This window comes from Ciona robusta, chromosome 5 (genome assembly GCF_009617815.1).
Source record: "Ciona robusta chromosome 5, ASM961781v2".
Classification (NCBI taxonomy): Eukaryota; Metazoa; Chordata; class Ascidiacea; order Phlebobranchia; family Cionidae; genus Ciona; species Ciona robusta.
In genome coordinates, this window is record NC_143239.1 from 5,527,382 (window position 1) to 5,546,972 (window position 19,591).

Consider the following 19,591-nt stretch of genomic DNA (forward strand, 5'->3'; position numbering starts at 1 on the left):
CAAATTTTTTTTAAATTTTTTTCATGTTTAGTCCAAATAATTTTTCATATTTTATCCATGTTTTGTCGAAATTATTTTTTTATATTTTATCCATGTTTAATCAAATTTTTTTTTATATTTTATTCATGTTTTGTTGAAATATTTTTTTATATTTTAAAAATGTTTTGTCCAAATAATTTTTTTATATTTTATCCATGTTTAATCAAATTTTTTTTTATATTTTATCCATGTTTTGTCCAAATATTTTTTCATACTTTATTCATGTTTGGCGAAATAGTTTTTTATATTTTATCCATTTTTTGTCCAAATTTTTTTATATTCTATTCATGTTTAGTCCAAATAATTTTTTTATATTTTATCCATGTTGTCAAAAGTGACCTATTAGTTAGGACAAGGGCGCTAACCAACTGTACCACTGGTTTGAACAACTTACTAATTATAACTTCCAAATAGGTTTTTATAAGTCGATACACAATCCATGCTTTGTAGTATTTTATTTACATCAAAAATGGCCGCATACACTTTAACAAATACATAACAGCAGCATCGTAAAGTTAGTAATGTACATTAATTTCCAGTAGAATTGTAATGGTTTGTTATTCATATATAGACGAAACATTATTTCGGGCAAATCTTGCAGATTCTTGTTGAATCTCTAGTTAAGAATCTTCATCATTGGATTCCTGTTAAAAAATATTTGATTCAGTTTTCTATAATTTTATACAATATTTTATAAATATCTCAGATTTCAATCACCACAAATTTCACGATCAGTTTTAATTTCATAAAACTCAATTTATTATTTTTAATTTTATATAATAATTAATTTCATAAAACTCAATTTTATAATTTTTAATTTCGTATAATAATTAATTTCATGAAACTTCTTTTAAAATTTTTAATTTTATATAAGAATTAATTTCATAAAATTAATTTTATAATTTCTAATTTCGTATAATAATTAATTCCATAAAACTTATTTCATAATTTTTAGTTTTATAAAATAATTAATTTCATGAAGCTCTATTTATTATTTTTAAATTCATATAATAATTAATTTCATAAAACTCAATTTATAATTTTAAATTTTATATAATAATTAATTTCATGAAACTTCTTTTAAAATTTTTAATTTTATATAAGAATTAATTTCATAAAATTTATTTCATAATTTTTAATTTCGTATAATAATTAATTCCATAAAACTTATTTCATAATTTTTAGTTTCATAAAATAATTAATTTTATAAAGCTCAATTTATTATTTTTTAATTCCTATAATAATTAATTTCATAAAACTCAATTTATAATTTAAATTTTATATAATAATTAATTTCATAAAACTCAATTTTATAATTTTTAATTCCTATAATAATTAATTCCATAAAACTTATTTCATAATTTTTAGTTTTATAAAATAATTAATTTCATGAAACTCAATTTATTATTTTTAAATTCATATAAGAATTAATTTCATAAAATTTATTTTATAATTTTTAATTTCGTATAATAATTAATTCCATAAAACTTATTTCATAATTTTTAGTTTCATAAAATAATTAATTTTATAAAACTCAATTTATAATTTTTAATTTCATACAATAATTAATTTCATAAAACTTATTTTATGATTTCATATGAATTGGACTGATCACATATTTCATGATCATGAATTGTAATCATGTGAAAACTCCACCTCATAATATCGGTCATAATGATGTTTCTCATGAATTACAATTTAATATTTCATATAAAATACAATGATACTTTTCATATAAATTTCAGAAATCACCCAACTTTATGATCATGAAACAGTTCCCTGTGAAAACTCACCTTATAATTAGAGTCATATGACATTTCACATGAATTACTAATATTTCATAATTTTACTAATCACAAATTTCATGATCATGAATTATTTTTTCTGTGAAAACTCATCCCATAATTTTATCACTATGATATTTCAAATAAATTACCATGATATTTTTTATATAGATTTCACTAATCACAAATCATGGTATTTCACGAGTTACTTTAACATTTCATATAAATTTCACCAAGCACAAATTTCACGATCATGAAATAATTTCACATGAACAACTAATATTTCATATAAATTTCACTAATGAAAAGTTTCATGAAATAAATTCTCGTGAAAACTTACCTCATAATTTGAGTCATCATCCCCATCGTCATCATCCGAGATCACTTTCCTCCTGCTCCCACTCTTCCTCTTCTTTGGAGCTTCCTGCTCCTCCTTAGAGAGTCTTATCTTCACTCTGAGAGCTGAGAAATAAAATAAAATTTAAAAAAAAAAGAAAACTAAAACACAACTTGCTTAAAAACTTTAATTACACTCAGAAAAACTAAAAAATGGTAAAAATTGAATGAAATCTAAACTCTTTACGCTCATCATCAGAATCTCTTTCATCATCGCTGCCCTGTGGCGACACCGAGTGTCTCGTTGCCCGACTATCCTCGTCAGCGATGTTGATCGAGTCATCGTTATCCGATGGATCGGGAGGAAGAGTGTCGCTCTTCTCCAGCATTTCACGAGCGTAAGTGAAGACGGTGTTCAGTTTAATTGAGTCTTCGAAGATCTGAAAAGAATTTGAAACGGCTAAAATATAGAAAGTAAACGATAAACCAGTTTAACAAGCTGCATAAAATCCCAAATTAGAAAAAAATCTGTAACTGTTAACATTTTTAAATATATTTTATAAATAAAAACATTTCTAAGTAATATTTTGAAACAAAATTTTAATAAAGGATGTTAAAATATAAAAACATGTAAATTATCAACTCACCAGTGACCCTTCTACGTTATATGTTTGTGTGTTGAGACACATCTGTTGAAAATCACGTTCCAGATCATCAAAACTTCGATATTTATGAAGTTTGATTCTCTCTCGGATCTTCCGGATGTCCACCGGTCTTTTGATCATCTCGTAATAATCCGGAAGCTCTTTACGAGCCGGAAGTTGGAGGAAGGGATCGCTTAATCTTCTTCCAGTGCTAAGGAAGAAGAAGATTTTCCTTTTTTACTCTTTTTTTTTTCTAATTTTTTCTAATCTGTTTTTTTGTCTTTTTTTAATCAATAATTTAGGTTTTTATTAAGTTAAAACACAAAAAAATTATCATCAGAAAAACGCATTAAATCAGTTGTTGCATTTTTCTACCTGTCAGTATACTTGATCACATGATCAATGATGCGTTTCATCTGTTTCGTTAACTTCGGTGGATTGGGTGTTGGTTTCTCCATTGGGGGGCGCCCTCGCTTTTTCTTCACGGACGATGGTCCAGCTTGAAATATTTTGAAGTTTTTATTTTTATTAACATATTTAAAAAAACTGCATTATTTGGTCTGCTCCATATTACAACACACAAAAATTGAATAAAACGACATTGCATTTGTAATATACTATATATGTTGTATATAAATACTAAAATTTTAATACACAAAATAAAATATATAATATACAAACAGGTTAAAAATATCATTTTCTTTTCACTGCTTTACGAACAATATGAAATATTACGCTTATAAGAGATAGGATATTTATATACTTAGCAGATTTTGCATTCCATAATAAATAAATCTTAACACACGAATACATAAATATGTAATAGACAAACAGGTCCAAAACAACATTCTTTTTCACCACTTTACAAACAGCATGAAATATTACACGCACGTATAAGAATTGGCTTCCCCTAAAATCCAAATCTCACCTTTATCCTCCTCCTCTCCTCTCCTCCTCTTTCTTTGTTTCTTGTATCTCTTTTGCTCTTCCAGTTCATCCACATCTACCCCATCTTCAACGGCCTAAAATGTCAAAATTTTTTGTTTTGTTTTTTTCTGTGCTTTTTTAAATTGTTTTTAATTGTCAAATAAATTATCAAAAATATTAGTTTTGTAATGATATGTTGTAATGATGTGTTCGTATGGTACTTTACTATTTTATATTTTCATGATCTTTATGTTTTGCGTGAACCGTTGTGTTTTTAAGAGTCGATCGCATGGTTTTGTTAAGTGACATTCAGTTTCCCCTTGGTTGTGTTATCGCATGCACGGGCCGATTGGCAATACAAGATATAAAACGTTACAGTTTTTTCCAAATAATAGTTTTAATAGTCAAAATTTTTATTTAAATATAATTTTTAACTAAAAATTGTTATTAAAAACTTACGTAACAAACAATAGAGTAATAAAAAATATTTAAATAAAAATCATTCGACTATTTAAAATGTTATTTGTAAAGAATTTATTATTTTTGATAATTTATTTGACAACTAAAAACAATTCCACAAAAAAAAGACAAAACAATAAAAAAAGATAAAAAATATAAATATAAAAAATATACCCAAGCCCTTACCCTCAGCCATTCTTTATCAGTAAGTGACTCGCTATAATCGACCTCTTTCCTCACTCTTGATCCTCTTCCAAAGAGCTTGTCATCCGCTTCCTCTTGTGTGAGTCGCTCTACATCATCAGCGGATGCGAGGAGCCAAGATGGGAGCTCATCCTGTGGATGTGAGAAGATTTAAGAATTGCTCACGAATGAGTCAATGAATGGATATAACTTTTTTTGTCTATCAGGGCAACAACAGTCAGATGGTACAACCACCATGCCATGGCGCCGGTATAAGTGAGACGAACATATTCAAGACGTACTAGTTAATATATACACCATGTGCGTCCATTACATTAAATTAGCCAAATCATAACTTGACAAACTGCATGAGGTGCCAATCAAAATAATAAAACATATGTGTCAATCATATAACACAAGTACACACTCATGGTATAACTCGACAGCCAGAATAAGCTGGTAAATAGAATGAAAACATGTCTGTCCGATGTATAATGCAAATACAAATCCATATTATAACTAGACAGTGAGCATGAGGTGTATAACTCGACAACTCATATAACTGTCAATCAGCTTATGAGGTATTATTCCAAACAACAACAATTACCTCACCAACGTAAAATAACATTAAAGCGTCAATCAAAACAACAAACACATTCCACCTCTTCCATGAGCCGAGGTTTCCGATTTGGATCTCTCGCCTCCGTTCTTCTTCGATCGATGTCCATTTGTTGGAAGGAATCGAACTCGTGTTCCGTTCGTGCGATCATCTGGTTGAGTGTCTCATCATCGTGAACCTCATCTTCATCCTGGTGATTATATCATGAGAGATCATATGATTTTTCGTGAGTGTCATGATACAAAAATGATAAATAGCAGAATTTAAAATCATAGGATTCACAAAATTAGTTTTTTAGATTCAATATCTCCCTCATGACTTTTTTGCTAAGCTACTGCTGCTGCTATGAGAACAATTTCATAATATAAGTCATGACCATATCATGATGATGTTTACAATCATATAATTATAAAAGCAATCACAATAATTCATGAATATATTTTCATGAAACTCATGATATTTCATGAAATGAGTCGTGATCATATCATGATAACGTTCACAATCATATTCACATAAAAACACCAAACCTCATCAGTCGTGCTTCGTTGAACAAGTTCGAACAACTTAGCTCTCCGCTGACTCCCAGTGGATTTCTGGTCGAACATACCAGCTTGAATAACTTTCTCATCAACATTTAACTTGTACCTGGTAGAAAACAACAATAGAAATTATATTTTAATTGATAAATGCTTTGTTTTACTGTTTTTATTAAAAAATATCATTCTTTTAATTATGAAATAAATTTTCTTACCATTTAGTTTTTAAATTATATTTTTTTATATTTAAAAAATGGACACATTTAATAAAAACTCACGAAAAACATAACTACACAATTACTAAAATTACCAATAATTACAACAATTATTACAATAAAACGCTTTTGAAATCATAAGGTACCTGGCAGCAGCGAGAATTTTTTCTTCCACAGAGCTGACGGTCATGAGACGTAACACTCGGACTTCGTTAGTTTGGCCGATCCTATGCGCTCTGTCTTGCGCTTGAATGTCCTGGAGATTAAATGAACTTGTGTTGGCAAAAGTGACAGTGGAGTAATTACCAACCGCTTTACATGTAAGTGCAGAATTAAATGAAGAAAAAAGCTCTTTTTTGTTAGGAAAAACTTGTTTTTTTAATGTGTTTTTTTATGGAAATACACCCTTACTATTTTTTACCTCTTTTCCCTTTTTTCGAATCAATAAAAAATCTCATTATTTGACCACCAAATTTTTTATCAAATTACAAAAATTAAGTATTTTTTAAATTTTTTCAATCTTCCACCTGATGAGGATTCCAATCACTGTCATAAATGATGACGGTGTCGGCAGACTGAAGATTGAGTCCGAGTCCTCCAGCTCTTGTTGAGAGGAGGAAGATGAAAATATCGGAGTTTGGAGCGTTGAACTTCTGCAACATCAAACCTCGATCGTCAGCTTTCGTTGATCCGTCCAGTCGTAAGTACTTGTGACCTAATAATGGGAGTTGCAAAAAGTATCAAAAAAATTGAGTTTAAAATTGAAAACATATATAAAAATAAAGCAAAAATGTCTTATTCTTGAAAAATATCAAATAATTAAAAAAAAATATTGTGGGAAAACAATTCAAACAAATTTGTTGGTGCAAAACAATCATAAAAAGAAAAATTTGTCGGTCCATTAAGTCGTACTTATACCCTAATATTGAGGTTTACAAGTTATAATATCAACAAAAAAATCACAAAATAAAAAATTAGAATACATTTTGTAACTATGGCCAATTCATTGCTTTTTGTCACAGTTTCTTTATCATAAAAAAACTTAAAATAAATTACTCAATCCTAAACTTGCCTATTAAAATAAACCTATTCTAGAAAAATCCTAGAAGGGACCTAGACAGGTATGGAAGACTAAAATAAAAAAAAAACGAAAAATTATAAATCTTGAAATCCTGTATCATCACTGACCTCTATAAGCAAAATAATCTTCTAATATCGTCATGGTCGACGTCATTTGACAAAACAGCAGCACCCGGTGGTTGTATTTCTTCAACTTTGGCAACACTCGATCGAGCAACTCGAACTTACCGCATACACGGTACAGGTCTGGCCTAAATATTAACAAAAAATTGTCGATTTTGGAATTTAAAATTTGATTTTTAGACTTTTTTAGATTTGGTAATATCGCCCACACCCTATTTATATGATAAAGTGGGAATTTTAGGTTTCATTTATTAGGTAGTCAACAAAAATAATAAATACACAAAACACATTTTTGTGAAAAGAATTTAATTATTGTGAAACCAGGAGCACAGACAGGGTGCAATGTCCTTAAACATTTATGTTTTATATGCAAGTGCAACACCTTTACACCCCTAAAAATGGTTGGTGGTAAAATATGAAAAAAGCAAGTTAAAAACATCAGAAAACTTTACCTTTTACCCAATTCCGTTTTAATTTTGCATTTTTAATTGTAAAAGTATGAAAAACAAGTTAAACCCCACATATTTATATATGGAGTTCTTACCCGGTCACAATACCACCGGGAATTTGAAGAAACTCAGCCATAGATTCTTCAATATGTCTGAACATGAATGGATGGTTGCATATCTTCCGTAGCTGCATGATCGTGTTCATCAAAGCTTTTGCTCCTCCTTTACCTTGCTTCCCTGTGGATGAGGACACAACATTGGATGCAGGCTTAATAAAAATCAGATTATTCGGGACATAAAATTGGGTCCTAAAGTACTACCTGTAGTAATTTAATGTAAGAATGTAATGGCATTTTTGAGTTATATTTTTGGATTCATTTACAAGCTTCATTTTTTTTGGATAACTAAATTAAAATAAATATTTTAAATTCTTTCTTCGCAGTAATCAGAGTACCATGTCATAGATTTAATTATATTTTATAAAGTTTTAGTATTGAAAACAAGAGTTACTACTTTCTGGAAATTTTTGGGAAACTTAATTTAAATACTATTTAAATGTAAAGCCTTGTAATCTTATGTGATATGGAAACTACACGCCTTTTTTTATAATTCTGCATTCTAAAAAAGAATGAAGGGTCAAAATAGATTTTACTATTAGAAATAAAAGTTGACTCTTTTCTAGACTTTTTTTAAATAACTTTAAAATACACTGTTTTAAATGTAAAGTACTGTAATCTTATGTGATATGAAAACTACACACCTTTTTTTGAAAACTTAATTAAAATTTTTGAAAACTTAATTAAAATACTATTTAAAGGTAACTGTAATCTCATGTGATATGGGAACTACATGTGTAAAGTACTGTAATCTTATTGTGTAATGGGAAGTACATACCTTTTTCGGATCCATCAGTAAGCACAAGACCATGCGCGTGCATGTGGCAATATAACAATCGCTGCAATGCTGACATATCACATTTCACCAAGTATTCAACCTGAATTTTTTAAAAAAGTTGTCAAAAAATGAAGAAATATTTTTGTATTATTTATTTGCATTTTTAGGTCCCGTTTTAAAAACATAATTTTTTTTTTTAATATAGATTTTTTTAGAAACCCTTAAAAAAAATGTTATTATTATTATTATTTTTTTTTTATGTATTGTTTTAAAAGCATCATTTTTTTATTTTACTTATAATTTGAAATATTTTTGAAACCTTTTCTGGAAGTTGTGATTCCACTTCTTTTTTCAACCTCCTAAGTAAGAAGGGTCGGAGGACTTTATGCAACCTCCTGATGATGAGGATTGTCTCTTCCTCATTCAAATCAACCTAAGAAGAAAACCTTGTTAATAAGTTTTTCTGGTTTCACATTTTACCCCAAAAATATTTTTGTTTAGTAAAAAAAACTTTAATAAATTTTTCCTGTTTTTTTATTTTCCTTTTTTTTAAATTAAAAAAAAATGTTTTAATCTTTTTTAAGTGCTGCCACTTTTTTTTATATATTTACCTTTTCCCCAGTAAGGGCAAATGGAGCGTTGAACCACTGCTCGAATGTTGAGCAACACTGGAAGATGGAAGGCAGCAAAAAGTTAAGGAGAGCCCACAACTCTGGCAGTTTGTTCTAAAAACATTAAAAAAAATATACTTTAATATAAAATAATAAGTCCAATGAATAGAATAAGTTGTATATATTTATTTTAAGCAAAATAAATACAGTACACAAATCATTTGAATTGATTTTAGTTTGTTGTGTAAGTAGCACTTGATCCAGACTGTTCGGTAAAAAATTTAAAAAAAATAGGCATAACAAAAAAAAGCGAAATATATTAAAATGACCTGCAGAGGTGTTCCAGTAAGCAAGAGTCTATGTGGACTTAGATAATGCGTGTTGAGAACTTGTGTAAGTTTACAATGGTGGTTCTTCATACGATGGCCTTCATCCACTATCTGGTACTTCCAGCGGATCTGGATTTAAATATAGTTGGCTTACTGTTGCTGTTGGACATACAGTGGGGCGGGGGAAGATGGGACACCTTTAGCACGTAATATCCAAATATCCTGACCAGATTTTAAGCAATTAACAACAGTCTATGAGAGTCGTGATAATACAGTTTTATAATTCTTTGTATGTTTTATGTTTTCTACTAAATTAGACGAGAAAATAGAATGAAAAGTAGTCCCATCTTCCCCCACCTTACTATATGATTATTACATGCATTTTATTGTGCATACCGCAAGACATATTATAATAAATGGCAGGACAACTGTGTTACACAACAAGTATTACGTGTATATTCAGACATTGTAACTAGAGACACAATGGGAAGGAGAGTTGAAATATGACCACAGCAAGTCATGTATGAGGTTTGGTGCTGGTATAATTGTAGGGGTATTTTACAGGTTATTTTTTTAACCCAATGGTCACTAATGATTAAAAAAACACAACAACCAAAAAAGTTACATAGGTGGTAAAAACAATCACCCATAAAGTTACGAAAATGATCCTCATAGAGTTAAAAATAGTAATTTATAGAAAGTGATATAATATCTTTATACACAATATACTGTATCTACAATTTTACCTTAGAAAGAACATGTTTATCCTTGATTACATATTCATATGTTGTAACTACAACATGAAATCTGCCACCCCGCAAACTATGAGATAGATTTTTACGAATCTGGGGCGACCCTTTGTATGCGACCTTCACAACATCTGGAGCCCATTTGTCCAACTCCAAACACCAGTTGGAAAGTGTTCTACGAAAAAAAAAATTGCACAAAAGAAAAGATTTAACTGTTTTAACTCTTTAACTGCCCAAGGCGACTAAAGTCGCTCTGGGACCACACGTCACTTAAACGGCGATTCTGTGGTCATTTCTCCATTATCGATCCCAAATTTGGTTTCATTTGAAAGAGGAAGCAATTTCCTTTTGATTTCAGCAATAAAAAATATATCAACGTATTTAAACATTTTGAGTATTGTTTTGTCAAAGTTTTTGAAGATTTTTAGCCAAATTTAGCCATTTTCCTTTAGTTATGTCCCCAATTTTGCTGTAATCTCCTGTTCGCGCCAATTCGGAGTTGCAGTAGGGGATTCCCCTTGTATTCAAACGTTGTTTAGGCTTCGCAAAGCATTTTTAGCTTTGAAAACTCATTGTAGGGGTACTAGAACAGAATTTTTGTACAAAGTAGCTCAAATGGACACTGGGACATATAGGCTTGCATTTTCTTTGCTTTTATTTGTTGAATGAGCTGGTATTACTCTAATTAGTGTGGTTTATATGTCCAAAATAAGCAAATCTGTTTGGAGATTAAAAATTTCAAAAATTTATGACTTTTTTGCCTGACTACTTTTTATGATATTTGTACTAAAGTTTATGGGTAAAAAAATATACATATTATGTTTTGAACGAGATTTGATGTTGTATTCAGCAGGAATAGGACCTATAGGATATTCAAGTGAAGAAACTTTACTTCCTTTCAATGAAACTCAAGGGAATCATCCTGAGGACATTTCAAACTATGTTTGATGTTTCAAAGCTTTGTTATTTACTTTGTTTTGTCATTGAATTTGTGTTTTCTAGAGCCTCATTGATGAATACAACAGACCACAATTTACTTTATTCACTGAAAACAATAAGTTTGTCAACAGCACCAATAGCACCATCATTAGGAGGTTCGAAAGTATGACGCCAATGGCTCTTTATGAGATTTTTACCTGTATGAACATGCTAGAAGTACATTTTATACATTAAAAGAAAGATAATTTGATACTGATTAAGTTTGCAATGCATTACTTTTGGATATTTTTGTTCATTCCTGAAATATTCTATAATGAAAAATTCATTATGACGTCATCGTTGTTTTGATGACGTCATAAAAAAATTAAAAATATGAAGTTAAAGAGAATTTTATACTCTTTAAACTTTCTATAGCATGTTTTGCTCTAACTGCTATAGTTTGGCTACAAAATCCAATTAGATGATACCTGGTCAAAAATTAAAAATTTTGAAAAAATAGGCGGCAGTTAAAGGGTTAACATGTTTTGTTAGTTTTCGCAAAGTAACTGTTCTGAGAGAAAATAAAAAGAAATATTGCAACAGAAAAAAATTGAACAGTTTTACAAAAAAATTATCAGGTTTTTCATGTTTTGTTACTTTTCCATTAACTTAATGCTTTTCCAAAAAAGTAGTTGAAAATCTGTAATTTTAAAATTGAAAAAAACATATTTTTTCAAAAGTTTTTGATTTTTTTTAAAAGTTTTTTAATTTTATTGTAGTCAGTGTAACTTCAAATAAACTCACGATAGTGGTACAATGATAAGGAAAGGTCCATTATCTTGTTTCTTCTCAATAAGATAAGTAAGCAGGGCGATGGTTTGTATAGTTTTACCCAATCCCATCTCATCTGCAAGGATTCCATTCAAGTTGTTGTTGTATAACGACACCAACCATTCTAATCCTTTTAACTGGGGGAAAATCGAACAGGGTTACATGGATATCACGGCAAATTTGCAAAAACTGAGCCATAATATCACATGAATATGGAAACAGATTAAATTTAGCTCTAGTTTGACACTGTCGAAATAAATATACATTTTTTTATATTGTTTTAATATTAGTTTTTATTTCCACTCTAATCCTTTCAACTGGGGAAAAGGATCAGGTTTACTTGGACATTTTCATTCAACTCATTAGCAATTTTAATACCAGATAGTCTTGAGTGGAAACAATCTTCCCAAAATTTGTTTAGGTATTAATAAGATAATAAAATGACACAAAAACATCAAAAACATTAAAATGGCACAAAAACATTCAGAAAACAACAGTCATAACATCAGTTATAACACCTTGTGCCGGCTTACAAGTTACCATGCATGTTACTATGTGGGTGATATTTTTGGAGAATCTTTTTCATTCTAGTTATATGTGGCTGCTGATTTGAACAACCCAATAGTGACCACTGGGTTGGAGCAATTTAAAACTAATTTTACTCACACACCTGATAAGCTTTGAGCTTCCCATTCTTAAGCATATTTGATTGCTCTGTTATAGTTTCATTAATATTATGAGCAACTGCATAATATGTGCTGGTGTCATAAGTGGTGTATTCATCATCTATTTCAGCTTTTGTCTAAAAATAAAACTAGTTAGAATCGGTCGATACTAGTTTCGGTAATATAAGAATTACATTGACTTTGTAGATGATATTCATGGAATTGTAACAAAAATAAAAACAGTTGAATTTGTAAAATGACTAAAATATGGCTTATTTTAAAAACTTTACAATAATTTTAAAATATATGCTTACACGACTTTAAGAAAAATTTTTAAGCAAAAATGACAACAAATTTGTAGTATGGAAAAATGTAAGCTAGTTTTTAATAAAAAGTACATTTTTAAAAAATTTAAACATTACAAAAAAAACTTAAATATAAAAAGTTAAAAATGAATAAAAACAAGCATTCTCACGATATCAAGGTTCGGTTCTTCCTCCGTCACTTTTTCCTCTTCTTTCACTTCTTCCTCTTTTTGAGGCTCCTATAATTTACATTATATTAACATTATGATGTCATAATAAAACAACTGCTCCTACCTCCTCCTCCTCCTCTTCATCCTCACTTTCAACTCTTGGAGCAACCTAGAGATCAATAAAAAGTTCATAAAATATAGATATAGTTATAACTTAATTTTTAAAAACACAAATTTTATTATGATTTTTTATTATTAAAAAAGCCACCAGTGTTTCTCACTAAAAGAACAAACAAAAAACGCTTGGAAACACTCTAAGATTAAACTGATGAAAATTACCTGGAAGTTGGGATGCATATCAAGCCATGCATCGAGGTTGGAAAACTTTGGAGCTTTTTCTCCCTGGAGGACTTCTCCTGTCTCCGTGTTCTTCACGGCAACGTGACGATCAACATCATTGCTCTGCTCCTCCTGGAGAAAGATGTGGAAAAATTTATTAAAGGTAAACATTTTTTTGAAGATGAAATAATAAAAAAGTTAAAAGCAAAAGTAAAACAGTTGCGAAAATATGTTATATATTACTTGTGGTAAGATGGGTCAATAACAAAAACAAATTAAGTTTAAAGGATAAACTTTTATTCCACCTCTGTTTTCTTCTTCTTTCTCTTCCCTTTCTTCTTAGCGAGAGCGAACTTATGCTCCTTGACAAGCTTCACGATATTTCGAATATATTCATCTGTTTGTCCGAGAAGATAAGCGAGCCTCTTGTCTTTCTTTGCATCAATTAACTTCCTGTAGCCTTCCTCATCTTCCGCCTGTTGGAGCAAGACTTTTATTTTTAAAATAAGGAAGGAGCAGTGTTTCCATTTAAAAAGGACAGTGTTGCCTAAAAGAGGAAATAAGGAGCAGTGTTTCCATTTAAAAAGGGCAGCGTTGCCTAAAAAGAAGAATAGGGAGCAGTGTTTTCATTTAAAAAGGGCAGTGTTGCATAAAAGAAAGAATAAGGAGCAGTGTTTCCATTCAGAAAGGGCAGTCTTGGCGAACCAAAAACTGGATGTTGATTTTAACAAGTATACAAGATGAGTGTTTAAAAATAAGCAGGGTATCTAAGTTTAAAAGTGCAGTGTTGCAAAATTTAAATAAAAAAGTAAGGTTGCATAATTTCCAGTGTTGCAAAACCTTTGTAATTTGTGCTACCAAAAAGATTCACAGAACTTTATTACTGCCATATAGTCTTACCATAAGTCTCCTCATTCTCTCCTTTTCAATTCTCTCTTCTTCCTTTCTTTGCTCACGTTCAGTGTTGGCATGATATAACAGGATTGCTTTGTGGATCTTGTTTGTCTGTTTAAAATATTACAGTCAGAATATTAAAAACACTGAAAACTATTTCTTTTATACTACCGGCAAAAATATTACAAATATTACAGTTAATATATTTAAAAACACTAAAAGACTACAAGACATTTTAAAACAAAAACTGTACATAAAAACTTAATATAATAATTTAATACTTTCTATTGTTTTCAAGAATATAAAGAAAAATATGTTACGTGTTATTAACAAGTGTTTAACCCCTAAATCACTTTATTTTTGTTGTGATTACATAAACCTACGAAAAACCAATGATAATCATATTTAGAAATTAGAACACCATAAGACTAAACGCATTATAATACCGCAAGTGGTACGTTTGCAACTCCAATGTATTCGTATTACATCTTAGCAGTAACCTACCTTAGCAGCAACATTTCGATGAAATTCTTTGAAATCCTTAGCATGCTGCAACACACTCTGTAAGAAGTCATGGTGTTTTTGCTTTCTTCTCTTGTCAGCTTCCAATTTCTGAGCTTTCTCAAGTTTTTCAGTCAACCGAGCTTCACGTAGGGTCTGGAGAAGTAAAACATATTATTTTGATGTATTACTGCTTTCCATGTATCTGACCCTGATCTGGTTCATAGAGTTGAATGATTCTTGTATAAAAAAAAACAATAAGGATCTAGTGCCGTAAAATGTAACAGAAAAAATCCAGTCCTACCAAATTTTGGTGTATGGTTGACAATTTAGAAAACTCATAAGAGACTATTAGATTGAAGCAAATACTGTTAAATACCCATGGACAGATATGCCCACAATAGTAGCAGCGATGAATCTCAAACTTGTGAACTATGGGCCAGAAGACTTTATATCTATTGTAGCCCATTTTTAAAACAGTACAGCGATATTTCTATCTTATTTCAACTGTTTGTTCATAGGCATGCACTCCAGAACTGTGGTTTTACTATTTACTATAGTCTTGGAAATACTGAATAAATAATTGCATTTACTTGTCGTTTCACACGCTTGTATGCTTTCGCATTCAATGCAGTTTCCAATGTAGTATCACGTCTCATAGCTCCAAGCACTTCTTGCCGAAGTTGTTTTTGGAAACCTGAAATAAACAAGTTAAACACACTATTGGAATAAGACCTGACAATGCCATTTAGGCCAAATATATATCTCTTATATTATACAATTTGTTGGACCTGATTTTTATCTGTTATGTATTTTGTAGCACCAGATGGTGACTGTGTTTCATTACACAAGTATTGTCCTGCTATACGAGCACCAGATCTGGATGAGATTCACCAAATTTATTTAGTTTAAGCAAATATAATGCATACCCAGCATACGAAGTGCTTTCAATTCAATGGTTGCTTTCATTCTTAAATCATCTGGTATATTTGCCGGCACACTTTGTAATTCACTTATACGCTGAGCAATTCTGGCTTCGATTCTAAGTACAAATACTAATTGTAAACTCAAAAAAAGATAAAAACATAGAATAAATGAAATATCGGTTACTATTAACTAATCAAATTAGTTGTGAATTAAAGATATTTTTCAATCAACTTTTAGCAGAAATATATGTCTTAATTTGATTTTAAAAAGGCACTCATACATTATTCCTATAGAAAATACATTGTCAATTTTACAATATAATCACATCTTAGTTAAATGGTTTTAATTGTTATAGAAAAAGAAAAAATATATAATTTGTTTGAAAACTGTGCAAATACTTTGAAAACCTCATGCGCGCTGCCAAAATTTCACCTGTTTTCTCGCTCCAAAAGTAAAAGGTTCGGATCGATGCCTTCCGGTTTCTTAATTGGAGTGATCTTGCTCGTCTTTGGAGGCATTTGGAGGAGGGAGGCAAGGTCCTGGGGAGGAGGAGGAGCAGCTGGAGATGCCTTGGCTGGAGACTGAAAGAAGAGAGGAGATTTTAGGGAATGTGGAAGTAACACATGGACAGTGGTGCAGACAGGAGGGGGAGTAGTTACAAAAAGATATAAAATATAGATTATACTATATTGTGCTAAGTTGTTTTATCCAATTTTATCGTTTATTGGTAGAAAACAATGAATTACAGAATTATTAAACCGTATTCTCTGGGAAATATTGCATACATACAGGGTGTTTATGTGATTGTATAATCTTTTCACTAACCTGGGTAGCATCAGGTGTCGTCCCCTCCGGTTTGGGAGTTGTAGAAGTGGGTTTGGGGGGTTCCGGAGTAGGGGTAGCTTCTGTGGTTGCAGGGGCTTGGTTTGAGGTTGAACTTGGGGGGTTTTGGCTCGCTGAAACAAGGTATAATATTGTATATAGTTAAAACAATATATAAAGGTGGCAATGTAAAAGTTCTTCCAGTATTAGGGTAAAAAAAATTAACAAATTTTTACTCTACAATTAAAAATTTTGATTATTTTGGAGAAATGCAAAACTCTAAAAACTCAAAACTCTTTCAACTTTTTCTGGAAATAGTTTAAAATGTATTAAATTTACCATTTGAAGGCAGTCGTTTCCCGATAGCATTCATGAGTTGTTCAGGTACAGGTTGTTGGCGTGCTAACATCTTGTATGCGACTATCTGTGCACGAAGTTGGTAGAGTTGTACTTGTGAGAACGCAGACCTGGGAAAGTATTGTACACGATGTATTTTGTCATACAGTTTAATATTTATTATGTATTAACACCGTTCTTACAGATTTACATAGTTAAAAACGAGGATGACTGTGTACCAGTTGGTATTTTTTATATAGGCAAGCTATTACCCCAAACTGATCTCAGTTTTTTAGAGATGTGCCGTGCCAATGTATCCTTTTTCATTCTCAGCCGTAATGTGGACTAAGCTTTTACGACTTCGTCCCATTCTTTATTTTTAATACTTACTTTGGGTCAGTGGGGGGCTTGGTGGGGTCACCAGGTTGGCCCGTAGCAGGGGGTGTGGGGTTAACACGTGTATCGGGGCTTCCACTTACAGCAGGGTATGGTTGGGCACGGTTTGAACTGCCATAAACATTGCCTAAAAAATGGATTTTTAATCCTAAAGCAATTGGAGTATGTTGGCTAATAAAGGGGTTCAGAGATTTAAAAAAAATTGTCATGCTCTTGTGTTACAAAACTTAACAGAAAAAATAAAAGTCCACCAATAGTTTAATAAAAAATAAATATTTTGCCTAAATGGCATCACCAGTCTCTCTTCAAATTAAAAAATATTCAGCTGTGACAGTAGAATTTTAGCATATCAAAAAGTATTGTAGCATTGTAACTCACTTGGCGCCATGCTACTGGATTCTGCAGGAGGTGGTGGTCCAGATTGCTGCATTGAAGTTTAAAATATAAATGATATAATATTATATTTAAATATATATGTATATATGTATACATAGTACTGTGGGGTAGGTTGGATACCAATAGCACATATATCCCATGTTTCCTGATTGTGTTTATGACAATTATCAACATTCTTTTAGAGTCTATAATTCTAAAAATATTATTTGTTTACTACCAAATAGGACCATAAAAAAGAATAAAAACATGGACCCTGTTTCCCCAACCAACTATAGCTAACAAGGTGTAAAAAAGCCAATATAATTTAAGTTTAAATAAATAATAAAATAAGCTTTTCTATAAAATACCTGAGGTGCAGCTGCTTCTCGTTGTTTTGCTTGTTGAAGCATGTGAACTAACTGGTGATAACGTGGATCGTTTGTAAGCCCTTTCGCACTCATGGAATCAATGGCCTAAAAGAGGTTGAACATTGTGTATGTGGAACATAATAATAGTTAGGTTTTGTCAAGTTTATGACACTTTATGGACCTTGACAAGTTACATATACGGTAACTGGTAACTCTTAAGCAGGCACCCGGGGTGTAAAATCATTATTGCAACACCCAAGGTATAATCATTTTTGCTGCTCTGCCATGCGAAGGTAAATAATAATATTCTTAACAATAATACTAATAGACAAGATAACACATTTATTTTAAAGAAACTAGCCTATGCTAATTTAATTCCTGTGGTCATAGGTACATTATAAAGATGTTTTATATGTGAAACTTTCCATATTTATTTTCACCTGTTTCATGCCAGCAATATTGTCAGCAGAGTAGCTTTCTGGGTGGGGAGCCATGTAGCTTGGATCACTGGTTGGTGGGTACTGACTTGGGGGGTAAGCAGGATACTGGCCAGGTGCTGAATAACCCCCTTGGGGGCCCGAGGGTCCTTGTGGGTAACCGGAAGATGGGGGGTTGGGGGTTCCTGGATATCCAGGTTGGGTAGGATTGGCGGGGTATGTCGATGGGGTTTGGTTACCAGGTGGGTATGTTTGTGGGTGGTTTGGTGGGGCAGGGTACCCAGGTTGCTGCTGGGTTTGCGGGTAACTGGATGGGGCTGAATCTGGGTAGGTAGGTTGGGGTTGGTTGTGGGTAAAACTGGTAGGGGTTTGGTAAGATGCTTGGGGCGGCGTTGGGGCAGGGTATTGGCTAGAAGGGGGGCGGGTGTCGTTCACTGGTAATGGGTGTCCAGGTACTGGTGTGGGCATTGGGTGATGTTGTGGAGGATGCTGTTGATGTGGAGCAAGATCTTCACGATGGGGATATCCAACTATAGGATTAATAGAATATTTAAAGCTAAAAGGCTGGTATAAGGTCGACTCCATTTTGACTGAATTCTTAGTCATCTGTGATATCCAACTACAGGTGAAAGACTAGTACATTGTTAACTTCATTTTGTGTGAATTTGTAGGCCATTATTTGTCTGTACACTAATGTGAGGCCAAGTACCACATTGAATGTAACTTAACTGTTCTTAAGTGTTACCACGTATAAATAACTTTGGAGGAATGTTTTTGTTAATATAAGTCCAATTTTTATTTTTTTGTTTTAGAAGTTTGCTTGGGACCAATGCCTGTGCTACAAATTACAACTATTCACATTTTACAATCTATGCTCATAACTACCAACTGCCACCATACCTTGGTTATGCTGTGGGTATTGAGAGTAACTGTGTGATTGCGGAAGTTGGTTGGGGTCTTGGGGAACTGCAGGAGGTGGGGCAGTTGAAAGTGCAGCACCCCCTGGAGCTTGGTTTACCCCAGTTTGGGGTAAATGGTTGGACCCAGGTGGGGCATTTGTAGGAGGGGCCTGTGCGTTTGAAGAGGCAGGAGACTGAAGTTGGTTTTCTGGTGGTGGCGCTTGCATTTTTCACACTTCCGTGTATTTAAAGCAGCATAAACATTGCTGTTGCCTAAATTAATGATAGACTAAGTTCTAAAAACGTAAAAAATTATAATTGGCTTTTTAATATCTTGTAATACGCGTGCATAAATATTAAAACAATGTTGGCCTTCATCTGGGCAATTTTATAAAATAAAATAAACTTGACCTCTTTTATACTAAAGCACT

At 31.6% G+C, this 19,591-nt stretch overlaps 1 protein-coding gene across 2 annotated transcripts; it reads right to left on the bottom strand.

Moving 5' to 3' along the window:
* Positions 1 to 479: 479 nt before the first annotated feature.
* On the bottom strand, positions 480 to 19,482 carry LOC149735941 (SWI/SNF-related matrix-associated actin-dependent regulator of chromatin subfamily A member 2-like). 2 transcript variants are annotated; one of them, XM_089877782.1, is made up of 36 exons: positions 19,162 to 19,482; positions 18,265 to 18,791; positions 17,825 to 17,929; positions 17,460 to 17,505; positions 17,076 to 17,208; positions 16,689 to 16,816; positions 16,353 to 16,483; positions 15,960 to 16,108; positions 15,530 to 15,642; positions 15,194 to 15,297; positions 14,604 to 14,756; positions 14,106 to 14,210; positions 13,511 to 13,681; positions 13,206 to 13,337; positions 12,991 to 13,035; positions 12,867 to 12,935; positions 12,397 to 12,528; positions 11,700 to 11,863; positions 9,975 to 10,152; positions 9,229 to 9,357; positions 8,900 to 9,013; positions 8,608 to 8,721; positions 8,289 to 8,388; positions 7,490 to 7,631; positions 6,931 to 7,073; positions 6,270 to 6,457; positions 5,885 to 5,998; positions 5,519 to 5,632; positions 5,035 to 5,181; positions 4,376 to 4,525; positions 3,732 to 3,825; positions 3,179 to 3,302; positions 2,807 to 3,014; positions 2,407 to 2,599; positions 2,164 to 2,285; positions 480 to 683 (listed from the first exon to the last, which is right to left on the bottom strand). In XM_089877782.1, exons 1-36 carry the CDS (start codon positions 19,385 to 19,387, stop codon positions 660 to 662), a joined length of 5,031 nt encoding a protein of 1,676 aa, XP_089733908.1. In that variant the 5' UTR covers positions 19,388 to 19,482; the 3' UTR covers positions 480 to 659. The 2 variants fall into 2 exon arrangements, with proteins under 2 accessions (XP_089733908.1, XP_089733907.1); XM_089877781.1 differs by having other exon boundaries at positions 5,519 to 5,636; positions 5,889 to 5,998; positions 12,867 to 12,937; positions 12,990 to 13,035.
* Positions 19,483 to 19,591: the final 109 nt, after the last annotated feature.

Excerpts from the sequence above, each read along its gene's own strand:
- LOC149735941 (XM_089877781.1), bottom strand. The coding sequence starts at position 19,387 with ATGCAAGCGCCACCACCAGAAAACCAACTTCAGTCTCCTGCCTCTTCA. Across the intron at positions 13,338-13,510 it reads GAAAGAAGAAGAAAACAGAG|GAGGAGCAGAGCAATGATGT; the intron begins GTGGAATAAAAG and ends ATCTTTCTCCAG. Across the intron at positions 7,074-7,489 it reads CCCGGTGGTATTGTGACCGG|GCCAGACCTGTACCGTGTAT; the intron begins GTAAGAACTCCA and ends GTTAATATTTAG.